Genomic DNA, 11,341 nt, shown 5'->3' on the forward strand with positions numbered 1-11,341 from the left:
ATTACGACCTTGGGGGACGTCTCCGCGCCCTGGCGGCTCCTCCCAACTCCGGGAACCCGGGAAAACCTGTGAACTAATCAGAGAAAGCGGAAGGCGGGAGGTCGGGGACACTCCCCGAACGTCGCCCAATGGAGCGGAGGGGGCATAAATGAGCTGGCCAATCAGGAATGGCACGGGTCGGGTTCGCTTTGCGCGCACCTCGGACCCGGGAATTCCGAAGGCGGGGCGGGCTCTGCCCGCGCGCGGAGACCGCGCCCCTCTGGACCTCGGCTTCCTCGCTGTCAAACAGCCACGGTAGCTCCAGCTCCGGCCAGAGCCGGAGGGGTCCCGCGGCTACCGCACACGCTGGCACTGCCTGGAGAGGAGACTACTTGGAGACCGCACCGCGGTAGATCGGAAACGGGGCTGGGCAGGGGAGGAAAAGGCTGGGTTTGCTGTGCAGGATCTCGCGGCGCTCTTTCCCTGTTTATATCCCACCCGGAGAAGCTGGGAAATCAGGTTTAGATCTGCTTTGTCGGAGAACGTAGGGACTATTTCCACTGCCTTTTCGGGGATGACACTGGATTCCCTTCCCACTGGAGTTAAAGATAGTTAGGAAGGATTGGCCCAAAGGGTGAGGCGCGAGGGAGCAGGAGGGGTACACTATTTGGGTAAGCGAGTCTGACAGGAAGCTTTCTCCAAATTACACTGAGGTGACAAGTTAATATTGTACATAAGCAGGAAACCCTATACACACATCTACAGTTTGCATTTCCCCGGAAGCTCCCTAATATATTGTTGCCTCGCACAGATCGAATCTCCCTGAATACGCGGCCTGAGGATCTGGTTCAACTCACATGCCATAGGACGTGTCTGTTTTTGCACTGCGCTGGGACCTATCCTGAATTTTTCCTTTGCAAAGCTGCTTGACAGTTTTGTTGGCATCGCATGCCTTAAGTTCCTTGCACTCTGAATTTGGACTACTCAGGCCTGGGTTCTCATCTGAGCTTTGCCACTGACCCCTGGCGAAAACTCAAGCCTGTGCTTGAAGTTGAAATTGCACAAAGCACAGCTCAAATCTCCATCAGAAGGAAAGTGAACTCAGGCGAGCATGCATGGCTCAGGTGTCAGAAAGGTGATGGACTCCTAAAGTGGAAGAGGTGGTGCAGTGAGGGCACGGCCCATGCTGCCCTGCTTCCAGCTGCTGCGCATAGGGGGAGGCAGGGGTGGTGATCTCTACACCTTCCACCCTAGTGGGGCTGGCTGCACCTACCGCTTGGGCCGTAGGGCCGACCTGTGTGATGTGGCCCTGCAGCCCCAGCAGGAGCCCGGCCTCATCTCTGGAGTCCATGCAGAGCTGCACGCTGAGCGCCAGGGTGATGACTGGAGGGTCAGCCTGGAGGACCACAGCAGCCAAGGTGAGCAGTGAGTAGGGCAGTCTTGTGCCTGGGCAGTTGCAGTTCTTAGGCTGGAATGAATTAAGGGGCTCCGCAGGGACCTTGCCTGCCTCCCAAACTCCCTATTGGGTTGGACCGTTTTTAGTCCAGACCTGCATCTTCCCACTAAAGGTGTGCAGTGTCAGAAGCTCTCTGTGGGGCTGGTCCCTGATGATCCCTGCCTAGCCAGAACCATCTGAACACGAGTTGGGAGGTAGATCCGGGGACTGGGTCATTAGGGAAGCATCACAGTAAGGATGTTCTGGATCCACTGGGGGCCAAGCTCAGATGACTCAGTTTCCAAAATTTCCTGAGGCACCTTGTTCTTATCTGAAGGCAGTTATGTGTTGGATTATGGCTTTTTAAAAAGATTTTTGAGTAAGAGTGAGTGAAAGAGGAGCAGGGGAGGGGCAAACGGAATGGGAGAAGCAGACTCCCTGCTGAGCAGGAAGCCTGGACACAGGACAGATCCTGGAATTCTTGAGATCCCGATCTAAACCCAAGGGAGATGCTTAACTGACTTGAGGCGCAGCTTGGATTGTATCTTAATGATCTGGGCATGTCTTACTCCCTGACTTGCAGGCATTTGCAGCCAGCCTGAGAAAGGCCTGGGCCCTTCACCTTTCTGGGTCTGTTTCCTCATAGGTAAAATGTAAGGCTTTGTAAAGTCTGTCTGGGGAGTGTTGTGGAGATAACTATAGTAGCCAACATTCCTTTAGTGCTTACTCTAGGAGCCAGGCACTGTTTTTAAGTGCATCGAATGTAGGAGAGCACTAATACCATTCCCATTTTACAGACTAGGAAAATGAGGCACAGGGAGGTTAACTTGTCCAGGTAACAGAACTGGTAAGGGTGGAGCCAAGATCTCAACCCAGTCAGTCTAGGGTACCCACTAACTTTTTGCATTGGATGTCAGAGAAAGGGACCTCAGCAGTGAGGAAAGGAGTCCATTCTTTCCATGTGCCCTGTTGGGAGGGCATAAAAAAGAAACTTGTTCCCAATTCACAAAGAGCTTAATATCTGGTATCACCTGCTAGGGATTTCAAATGTGAGAATTTGATGACAAGTGTCCTGTTCTCATGTTCCCTAGAAAATCAGAGGCGGCCAGATTTCTCCACTCCTGACTCTTGTCGTTTGTTTTTGTCATTCTCTGTATCTGTCTGGTGCCCTGCCAACAGGGACTCTGGTCAATAATGTCCGACTCCCAAGGGGTCACAGGCTGGAGTTGAGTGATGGGGACCTTGTGACTTTTGGTCCTGAAGGGCCCCCAGGAACCAGCCCTTCGGAGTTCTACTTCATGTTTCAGCAAGTCCGAGTCAAACCTCAAGACTTCGCAGCCATTACCATCCCGCGGTCTAGTGAAGAGGGAACCAAGGCTGGCTTCTGGCCTATGCTGCCCCCCCAGGGGGCCCCACAGCGCCCCCTCAGCACCCTTTCCCCTGCCCCAAAAGCCACACTGATCCTCAATTCCATTGGTAGTCTCAGCAAGCTCAGACCTCTGCCCCTGACCTTCTCCCGGAGTGGGGGTGAGCCACAGAGCCTGCCTGTTCCCACTCCTCCTAGGGAGGTGGGGACCACTCCTTCTGCCCCACCCCCAAGAAATCGGAGGAAATCCGCTCACCGAGTGTTGGCAGAGCTGGATGATGAGGGAGAGACTCCTGAGGGCCCCCTACCAGTCTTTATGGAGCCCAGGAAGAAACTCCGTGTAGAGACAACCCCACAGACACCTGGTGGGTAAGTGGAGAGATCTTTCTCAATTTTTAACTCCTTTTTGATCTCTTTTTAGAGCCCCAGGCTGGGAGGTGACCATCTGCTCTGGGGATAGGAACAGGGATGGAAACAGGGATGAGAATGGGAAGTGGACGGAGCTGGAACAGACACTGGATTGGCAAGACCTGGGTCAGCTCTACTATTCTGGTCCCCCATTAGTCTATTAAATCTATCTAGGCTCACTCTAGGATTATCTAGGGAAAGTTCTAGGCTTCTTCTGCAAGTTTCCAGTGACTTGGTTTTTGTGTCACTTTCTTCAGAAATAGGCGTGGACGACCTCGGAAGCACCCAGTGAGCTCTCCCAGGGCTCCCCCTGCAGATGGGAGTGGGGAGCCCTGTGCAGCCCCTTGTTGCTACCTACCGGAAGAAGAAACAGTTGCCTGGGTTCAGTGTGATGGTTGTGACCTCTGGTTCCATGTGGCATGTGTTGGCTACAGCATCCAGGCTGCCAGGGAGGCTGACTTCCGGTGCCCAGGGTGTCGTATAGGCATCCAGACCTAAGGCCCACCACCAAGGCACCAGAGGACAGAAAGCTGGCACCTCCACGCCATAGGTGGACAGGGTGGGGCACCTATGGATCCTAAGAAATGCCCCCTTCTTCCTTTGCCTCTCCAGTGGGGATGACTACAGGGGAAGTGTCCATTGCTGTGGATATTGACTCAAGGCCTGAAGCAGGCCCTGATGGCCAAGGTGACGGAAGAGATGGTTTCCTGCCAAAGAAATTGCTGCCTCCAGGAAGCTGCCAGCAAGCTGAAAATTCCATTACAAGCTATAGGTCCATGTCATGGGTACTAGAATGTCTGTGGTCAGAGCACCCGTTAATTACAGAATCCCTGGGCAGATACAAGCCTCGGGTCTTGGAACACACATGTTCTTAGACGGCATCACTAAGGCCTTCTGGGAAAACCTAAAGCACAGCCTCGAAACTTTTACATTGTGAGTAAACCACTGGCACTGACCACGATCATGACCTGGCTTTTCAGAACTTTGCTTCTATTTCCAAATAAAGAATAAGCAGCTTCATTCACGCCTAGGTATTTATTCTTTTTCCAGGTCTGATACTCCTTGATTTCCGGTTCTTGAGTTCTGAAGGGTATGGTCTGGAAAACTTGACTCTTAGGGGAAGAGATGAGCACAGCACAGAGAAGTTTGGACCTGCTTACTTGGTTTAGAATGGGCTGGAGATGGGAGACTGGAGAAAAGGTAATTAAGGTTCCAGTTTAAAGGAAAAACAGATCCATTGCCATTAAAATAAGGTAGATGGAATTTGGTCAAGTTCAGGAGGATGGCAGGACCTTTGAAAAGAGAAAACCTGATACACCAGCTAGAGCAGATGCTCACCTGGTCTAGTTGTGGAGCAGTGGAACCCAAGTACAGCTCACAGGTTCTCTTCTGTGAGCCTACACCGAGCCACACCAAACCAACATAGGGTCCAAACGGGTTTTGTAGCTCTCACTAGGAAAGCCTTATCTTAACCTAACTGCAATCTTTAAGTCCATTGTCTTCCATCCCTACTTAGACTTACCAACCCAAGTCCCCCTACCACAACATCAAGGACACAGCTCTAAGCAAGGGCCCAAGTAACAGCAGAACCAGGACAAAAACTTGGGGGTTTGGTGCATCACTCATGGACAGGATAGGCCAAATCCCTTAAGTGGAAACCAAATGGACTTTGGTATCAACAAAGCACAGGACAGTTTCTAGTTGGGACAATATGCAGAAGAAAAGGATCTCAAGGTGATTCCTTAGTATAAAGCTACTAAAGGACACTTCCAGACTAAAGTGGGGAAAGCAAAGTCGGCTCCTAATAGTGAGTGGGCTACAAAAATAAAGACAATCCAGGGGTGCCTGGGTGGCTCACTCAACTGAGTGACACTTGATTTCAGCTCAGGCTGTGATCTTAGGGTCCTGGGCTGGAGCTCACCTTGGAGTCTGCTTCTCTTTCTCTGCCCCTCCCCCTGCTCATACTCTCCCTTAAATAAAATCTTTAAAAAATAAGTAAAGGGCGCCTGGGTGGCTCAGGTTGTGATTTCAGGGTCCTGGGATTGAGCCCCGCATCAGGCTTTCTGCTCAGCAGGGAGCTTGCTTTCCCACCTCCCCTGCCTGCCTCTCTACTTGTGCTCGCTGTCAAATAAATAAATAAAATCTTTTTAAATAAATGAATAAAACAAGGCATTCCACTTAAATTTCCCCAGGACTGTAAGTCACAGGCTCTGAGGAACTAGCTCACACCTATAGGGGCCCTCTACACATCAGTGGGTTCCAATACTGGTTCTCCCTCTGACATCGTATGATTTAGAAGTTTAAATGGCAGCTCGGTGTCAGGGTCACTGGGGTCTAAGCTATTAACTATTGGGTATCCCCATCCCTTCTTCAGTAACCAAAGGAGGACAAACCGAAGACAAGAGTATCTACCTACTGTGTCCCAGGCTTCTTTATTTAAGAAAGTGATGTGGGGATTAAAAACAAGAGCATCCTTGAACTTCATCTTCCCTCCAACCAGTCCCCCCAAACTCCCTGCCCCCACACCCTTTGTGATCCCAAATCCTTTCTTAGTGAATGAAGAACTTAATCCCAAAGCCCTGGTACAAACCCCAGGTTCTCTTTCCCCGCACTCTCCCCCTTCCTCGGGCCCCCACTCCTGGGAAGGGCCAGCACCTCAGTTTGAATGCATGGGAGAGCCCAGAGTGGTGACAGACACAGAGGGAAAGCCTTCACCCTCAGGGAAAGGGACTGAGGAGTACAGCGTAGTGAAGTGAGGGCTCCCATAGCCTGGGGTACCAAAATGGGGCCCTGGTGCCAGAGGAAAGGATACTGGTGCCCCTGAGAAAGGGGACCCAGCAGCCTCAAAATCCTCTCGTTGCGAATAGTCACTGCTTGACCGTTTGCCCTTCTGCCGACGATTGCAGAACCACACTCGGACCACCTGGGACGGAAGACAAGGTAGAGTGACACCGGATCCTAAGCTCTGGGAAGTGGGGCTGGTTCTGCTTAGTCATTTGGCCCAAAGCCAGATCTAGAGCAGTGTCTGGGGGACAAGAGGCAGAGCCAGGGAAATGGAGGCAGTGACCAGGAAGGAGGGGGGACACCAGGGACCAGGCACTCACGTCCTTCTCAAGACCGAGCTGCTGGGCAATGTGGCTGATCTGCTGCAGGGTGGGCTTCGGGCACTGCAGGAACATGTTCTCCAGGTTGCCTCTCACGCGGTTCTCGATACTAGTTCGCTTTCTCTTTCGGGCCTGCACGAGGGTCTCTGCTTTGCATATCTGGTGAGGGAGGAAGGGGAAGAAGTGGCCAAGGGAGGAAATGGATTGGCAGGCTTTGAACGTGCTGAGCACCATGAGGATAGCGACTCAAGAGCAGACTGCTGGGGCGCCTGGGTGGCTCAGCGGGTTAAGACTCTGTCTTAGGCTCGGGTCATGATCTCAGGGTCCTGGGATCGAGTCCCATATCGGGACTTCTGCTCAGCAGGGAGCCTGTTTCCCCCTCTCTCTCTGCCTGCCTCTCTGCCTACTTGTGATCTCTTTCTCTGCTAAATAAAGAAATAAAAATCTTTAAAAAAAAAAGAAAAAAAAGAGCAGACTGCTACGGGGCATTGCCCGGATGGGTCGCCAGCACCAGATGGTGTGAAGAATCCTGAAGGGTGGGTTCTGGAGAATTTGGAGGAATTCTACTCTACCCCATTGAGGATCACGTGCCCCATGAAGGAGAGCGGCAAACCAGGGAAGGAAGCATGGACAACCGGGCCAAAACTCGGGCCAAAACTCGGAGGATCCCTGAGCCTCCCTCCCCACCCTCACCTCCTGTAGGTTTTCGTTGTTGTCAGCTTCCTCCACCCACTTCTGCAGCAGGGGCCGCAGCTTACACATGTTCTTGAAACTGAGCTGCAGAGCCTCAAAGCGGCAAATGGTGGTTTGGCTGAACACCTTCCCTAGGGAGGCCAGGTGAGAGAAGCAAGCAAGGTGAGGCAGAAGGCAGTACCTTCGCGACCCCAAGACCCCAAACAGGGTCCCACTTCTTCCCAGAGGGAACTCAAGGTCCAAGTATGTTTTCCTCCTCCCCCACTCTCTACCCTCTTTCATGAGGCGGAAGGTGTATAAAGCCTGTCCCAGAAACACCCTTCCCCTTGCCCCCCTGGTGGGGAGAATACCCCAAGTTCAGGCATGTTCTTCCAGGGGAGATGCGGTCCCTGTGTTCTGGGGGGGGGCAGGACATGCTGAGGGAGACCCACCAAAGAGAACCCCCAGGGTGAGCCCCACATCGGCCTGAGTATATCCCAGGGTGATCCTCTTCTGCTTCAGGAGCTTGGCAAACTGTTCCAGGTCTTTCTGCAGAGCTTTGATGTCTTGTGACTGCAGTCAAAAAGGCAGAGGACATGTAAAAACGCAAACACATCAGTGGTTGGTCAACCCCTCTTCCCATCTGGGCCTCAAGGAATGGTCCATGGGAGTATCTGCACCAGACTGCCTACCAAATATCTAGCAATAACCTATCTACAAATGTCATTCACCCCAGAAAGCAACATATCCCATAGACACAGCACCATGTGCGCACAGACAGAAAGGCAGGCCTGCCTCCATGAGAACACGTGTCCGCTTATGTAGGGAGCTGCTGCCTATTAGCTCATTTAATACTCACAATAGATTTCGGACTCAAGCATTACCCCAATCTGAGGCAGTTTCCAGACTAGGAAAGTAAAAGGGCACCATGTCTCTAATTCTCATTTCCCTATACTCTCCCCCAGTTTGCTTCCAAGGTACGACATGGCATGCATACACGCGAACACACTACAAAGTAGATACCCAAAAAGGTATGAATTAAGTGAAGGGTATATAGTTAGTGCTCATTTTTCAAATTGGATTATTCTATATGTTTACTGTATCTTTTTGCAACACACAGGCATGCTCCTTGATTAATTCAACAGATGTATTGCCCTTTCTATAAACCAGCAGCTCCGGAAACTGGACAGAAAGCCGGGCCTCAGGGGGCTTCCATTCTCACGTGGAGAGACAAGTAATTATCCAGTTCATTATTATGTTACAAGCACTATGGAAAAAAGTGAAGCAGGGGGGGCGCCTCGGTGGCTCAGTGGGTTGAGCCGCTGCCTTCGGCTCAGGTCATGATCCCAGGTCCTGGGTTCGAGCCCCACATCGGGCTTTCTGCTCAGCAGGGAGCCTGCTTCCTCCTCTCTCTCTGCCTGCCTCTCTGCTTACTTGTGATTTCTGTCAAATAAATAAAATCTTTAAAAAAAAAAAAGTGAAGCAGGGTAGAGGATTACAGAGTACAGCAGCGTAGGAGATGATGGGGATGCAGACAATTTTAAGGAAGATCAAAAAAACTGAAGCTTGGGAAGCCTGGGTGGCTCAGTGGGTTAAAGCCTCTGCCTTCGGCTCAGGTCATGATCCCAGGGTCCTGGGATCGAGCCCCGCATCGGGCTCTCTGCTCTGCAGGGAGCCTGCTTCCTCCTCTCTCTCTGCCTGCCTCTCTGCCTGTGATTTCTCTCTGTCAAATAAATAAAATCTTAAAAAAAAAACAAACAAACAAAAAAAAAAACTGAAGCTTGAGCAAAGGTAAAGAGCCAAGTGGAAAGGCCTGAAGTGGGTGGAGGAGGGTGAAGACCGAGGGTGAGAAGGGAGGAAGGTGAGGAACTCACAAAGTCAAAGGGGGCGCAGGGCAAATCTTGTGGATCCTGCAGTCCATGAAATGGGGAGCCACTGGATGGAGGTGTGGAGTAAAATGACCTGATTTTAAAATGACGTGTTGACAACAGACTAAGGAGGCAACTGCAGTCCGCCCACCCCACCCCATCCCCCATTCACCGGGCAGCTGGGACCAGGCCGGTAGTGATTGCTTCAGGGTATGTTTCCAAGGGAAAGGTAGCTGGGTTTCCAAAAGATGGGATGTAAAATATGAAAGCACTGACGACTACTGGTTGGGGCCTTGAGCGACGGGTGATGATCGGGTTCAGGTGGAGCAGTTCATGAAGCCATCCCGACAAGAGACAGAAAATGTGGTAGTCCCGCGGACAGTGGTAATCTCGTGTACAAGGCATCTGAGCTCAAGGGTATATGAGAGGAAGGAAAGGTACTGATAGAGCAGAGGGTGAGGGACTGAGCCCTGGGGCACTCCCTGGTGGGTGGCCAACGGGACCAGAAGAGCAGCTAAACCTATGTGCAGTCCTGGAAGCTTTGAGGGAAGGATTCCAAGGGTGGTTTCGATCACATCAAATCCAATAGGCCAATGCTCAGTCCATGCTTCAGAGCTCTAAATGTCCTCCGCTCCCTGTCCTGGCTTGTCTAGATCCTACTTATGGGATCTGAAATGAGGCAACCCCGGCGCAGATCCTAACTCCATCATTTGGTAGTTAGGACCCGTGAAATAGACTAATAATACCTCCCCGGGAGATTTTGTGCCGGTTAATGAGATAATGATGTAGGCACTGAGCACACAGCCAGGCACTTAGGAAACGGACCCCAATTGGCAGCCATTATCATTCAAGGCTCAGTCGCCTCCTACAAAGTCTAGGGCCACTGGGTCGGCTGAAGCGCTCGCACCTCCTTCTGTGAGGGCTAAGGGCTTAGTACTTGATCTCTAATTGCTTACACTTGTCTTTGGAGGACTGGAAGTCACAGCCTTAGTCGTCTTTCAGGAGGGCTGGACACAGAAGTCTTTCAGTGCCTCGGCAGACCCTACGTTTGGGGAATGGCCTGGGGAGGACTTCTTCCACTTAGGTTTTTGTCTTGCCCACAAATTACAGAATTAAGGCTGAAATTGGTGCCAGGGTGTGCACTTTGCATAATGGTGACTCACTAGCCCCGAGGCAGAGGTCAAGGGAAGACAAGCCCTAAACTTGACGGGAGGTAAACCCAACCCCACACGTCCACACACACAGCCCAAACAGGAGCTTCTATCAGAAATCAGTCCCACCCTAGACTTTCAGGAACAATAACCCTGGGATAAGCACTGTTTTTACCCTCAGGCCACACTTAACCCTAAGGCCCAGATCCTGAATCGGTAAGATCAAATTTTCAAGAAGGGTTAAGGGTGGGAGAAGGGGCTCAAACCCCAAGCTGGGTATGGCCCTCGGCTGGTATTAAGTGAGCGGACCCTGGTCAGGACAGGCCTAAAAAGGGGCTACTTGACAAGGGCCAGGCAGGAAGCAAGGCCAGCCTGGGGCAGCTTCCGATTCCTCCCTGGTCTGCCCCAGCCCTCACCTGCCTTCACTCTGAATTCCAGCTTTGGTTCCCACCTTGCCCTTGCTCTCAGGCCACACACCCCTCTCTGCCTTGAGCGTGGCCCCAGCCTGCTCCCTTTTTGGGTTCCAGGCCTAGGCAGCTGTAGGCGACCACGTTCCCCTCCCGCCAGCCCAGCCCCGTTTTAGCTCACTCGCCTCCTCGGGGTTTTGCTCCTGCTTCTCCTTGTCCGGCTTCACAGCCCCAGGGGGTGCAGCGCAGGGCTCCGGGGAGGCTCCCTCGGAGTTGCTCTCCACCCCGGCTCCCCGTTCGCCCTCCGGCTGGGAGGTCTCCAGGCCGCCTTGGGGCACCAGCCCCACTCCAACCTGAGGTCCACAGTACGCCATCCCTCCGCAGAACTCATAGGGCGGGGGGCACGGGGGAATCCCCCACACCTCAGCGCCCGGCCCGACCCCCGGCCCGATTCCCGACCCGCCGGGAGGGCCTGGGAAGCTCAGCCAGGTCCGAGGGTCAACCCAGCCGGGCTCCGGCCCTCCCGGCCCATCGCCTCCACCGCCCGGCGGGGGCGAGAAGGCCAAGTCGGAAGCTAGGTGTCCCGCCATGGGGAACGGAGGCGCCCCAAGCCGGGGGCCTGGAAAAATGAGGGCTTTCCAAGAAACTGCTCAACACCTTTCTCCCTCCCCAATCCCACCCACTAGCCTTGACCTCTGGCCCCGCCCCCTGGATGGGTGGAGGAGAGGGAGGTGGGGGTGGGAGAAACTGAGGCGGAGGGTGTTTGCTTCATGGTGGTGGTGGTCCGTCGCGGGAGCGGGAAGCCAGGGAGCTCCAGCTAAGTGACTCTCCAGACTCTGGACTCTTGACGCAGGCCCCCATTCAGACCTTCACTTCCAACTCGCGAGGGGCTGCCCGTCCTCTCTAGGACTCTGCACACCTTAGAACTGTCTGGGCTCGCTGGGACACTTC

The 11,341-nt window shown here is 53.0% G+C and overlaps 2 protein-coding genes across 4 annotated transcripts; one reads left to right on the forward strand and one right to left on the reverse strand.

The window, feature by feature from the left end:
• The first annotated feature begins 209 nt into the window (after positions 1-209).
• TCF19 (transcription factor 19) lies at positions 210-4,990 on the forward strand. Of its 3 annotated transcripts, none has more exons than XM_047732310.1 (4): positions 210-388; positions 791-1,397; positions 2,594-3,149; positions 3,801-4,990. In XM_047732310.1, exons 2-4 carry the CDS (start codon positions 1,163-1,165, stop codon positions 3,841-3,843), a joined length of 834 nt encoding a protein of 277 aa, XP_047588266.1. In that variant the 5' UTR covers positions 210-388; positions 791-1,162; the 3' UTR covers positions 3,844-4,990. The 3 variants fall into 3 exon arrangements, with proteins under 3 accessions (XP_047588266.1, XP_047588264.1, XP_047588265.1); XM_047732308.1 differs by having other exon boundaries at positions 211-388; positions 3,446-4,978; XM_047732309.1 differs by lacking the exon at positions 210-388 and having other exon boundaries at positions 467-1,397; positions 3,446-4,199.
• A 625-nt stretch (positions 4,991-5,615) lies between these two features.
• On the reverse strand, positions 5,616-11,026 carry POU5F1 (POU class 5 homeobox 1). The gene is made up of 5 exons (XM_047732306.1): positions 10,576-11,026; positions 7,417-7,537; positions 6,986-7,116; positions 6,293-6,451; positions 5,616-6,111 (listed from the first exon to the last, which is right to left on the reverse strand). The coding sequence occupies exons 1-5, from the start codon at positions 10,978-10,980 to the stop codon at positions 5,845-5,847; spliced, it is 1,083 nt and encodes a 360-aa protein (XP_047588262.1). The 5' UTR covers positions 10,981-11,026; the 3' UTR covers positions 5,616-5,844.
• Between the last annotated feature and the right edge of the window lie 315 nt (positions 11,027-11,341).

Source organism: Lutra lutra, chromosome 6, assembly GCF_902655055.1.
Source record: "Lutra lutra chromosome 6, mLutLut1.2, whole genome shotgun sequence".
NCBI lineage: Eukaryota > Metazoa > Chordata > Mammalia > Carnivora > Mustelidae > Lutra > Lutra lutra.

What these genes read in the sequence shown, in the direction of transcription:
- TCF19 (XM_047732308.1), top strand. Translation starts at nt 1,163, where the DNA reads ATGCTGCCCTGCTTCCAGCTGCTGCGCATAGGGGGAGGCAGGGGTGGT. An exon ending in GGAGGACCACAGCAGCCAAG is followed by an intron (nt 1,398 to 2,593) that starts GTGAGCAGTGAG and finishes CCCTGCCAACAG; the next exon opens with GGACTCTGGTCAATAATGTC. An exon ending in ACCCCACAGACACCTGGTGG is followed by an intron (nt 3,150 to 3,445) that starts GTAAGTGGAGAG and finishes CACTTTCTTCAG; the next exon opens with AAATAGGCGTGGACGACCTC.
- POU5F1 (XM_047732306.1), bottom strand. Translation starts at nt 10,980, where the DNA reads ATGGCGGGACACCTAGCTTCCGACTTGGCCTTCTCGCCCCCGCCGGGC. An exon ending in AGGAGCAAAACCCCGAGGAG is followed by an intron (nt 7,538 to 10,575) that starts GCGAGTGAGCTA and finishes TTTTGACTGCAG; the next exon opens with TCACAAGACATCAAAGCTCT. An exon ending in ACAACGAAAACCTACAGGAG is followed by an intron (nt 6,452 to 6,985) that starts GTGAGGGTGGGG and finishes CTCCCTCACCAG; the next exon opens with ATATGCAAAGCAGAGACCCT.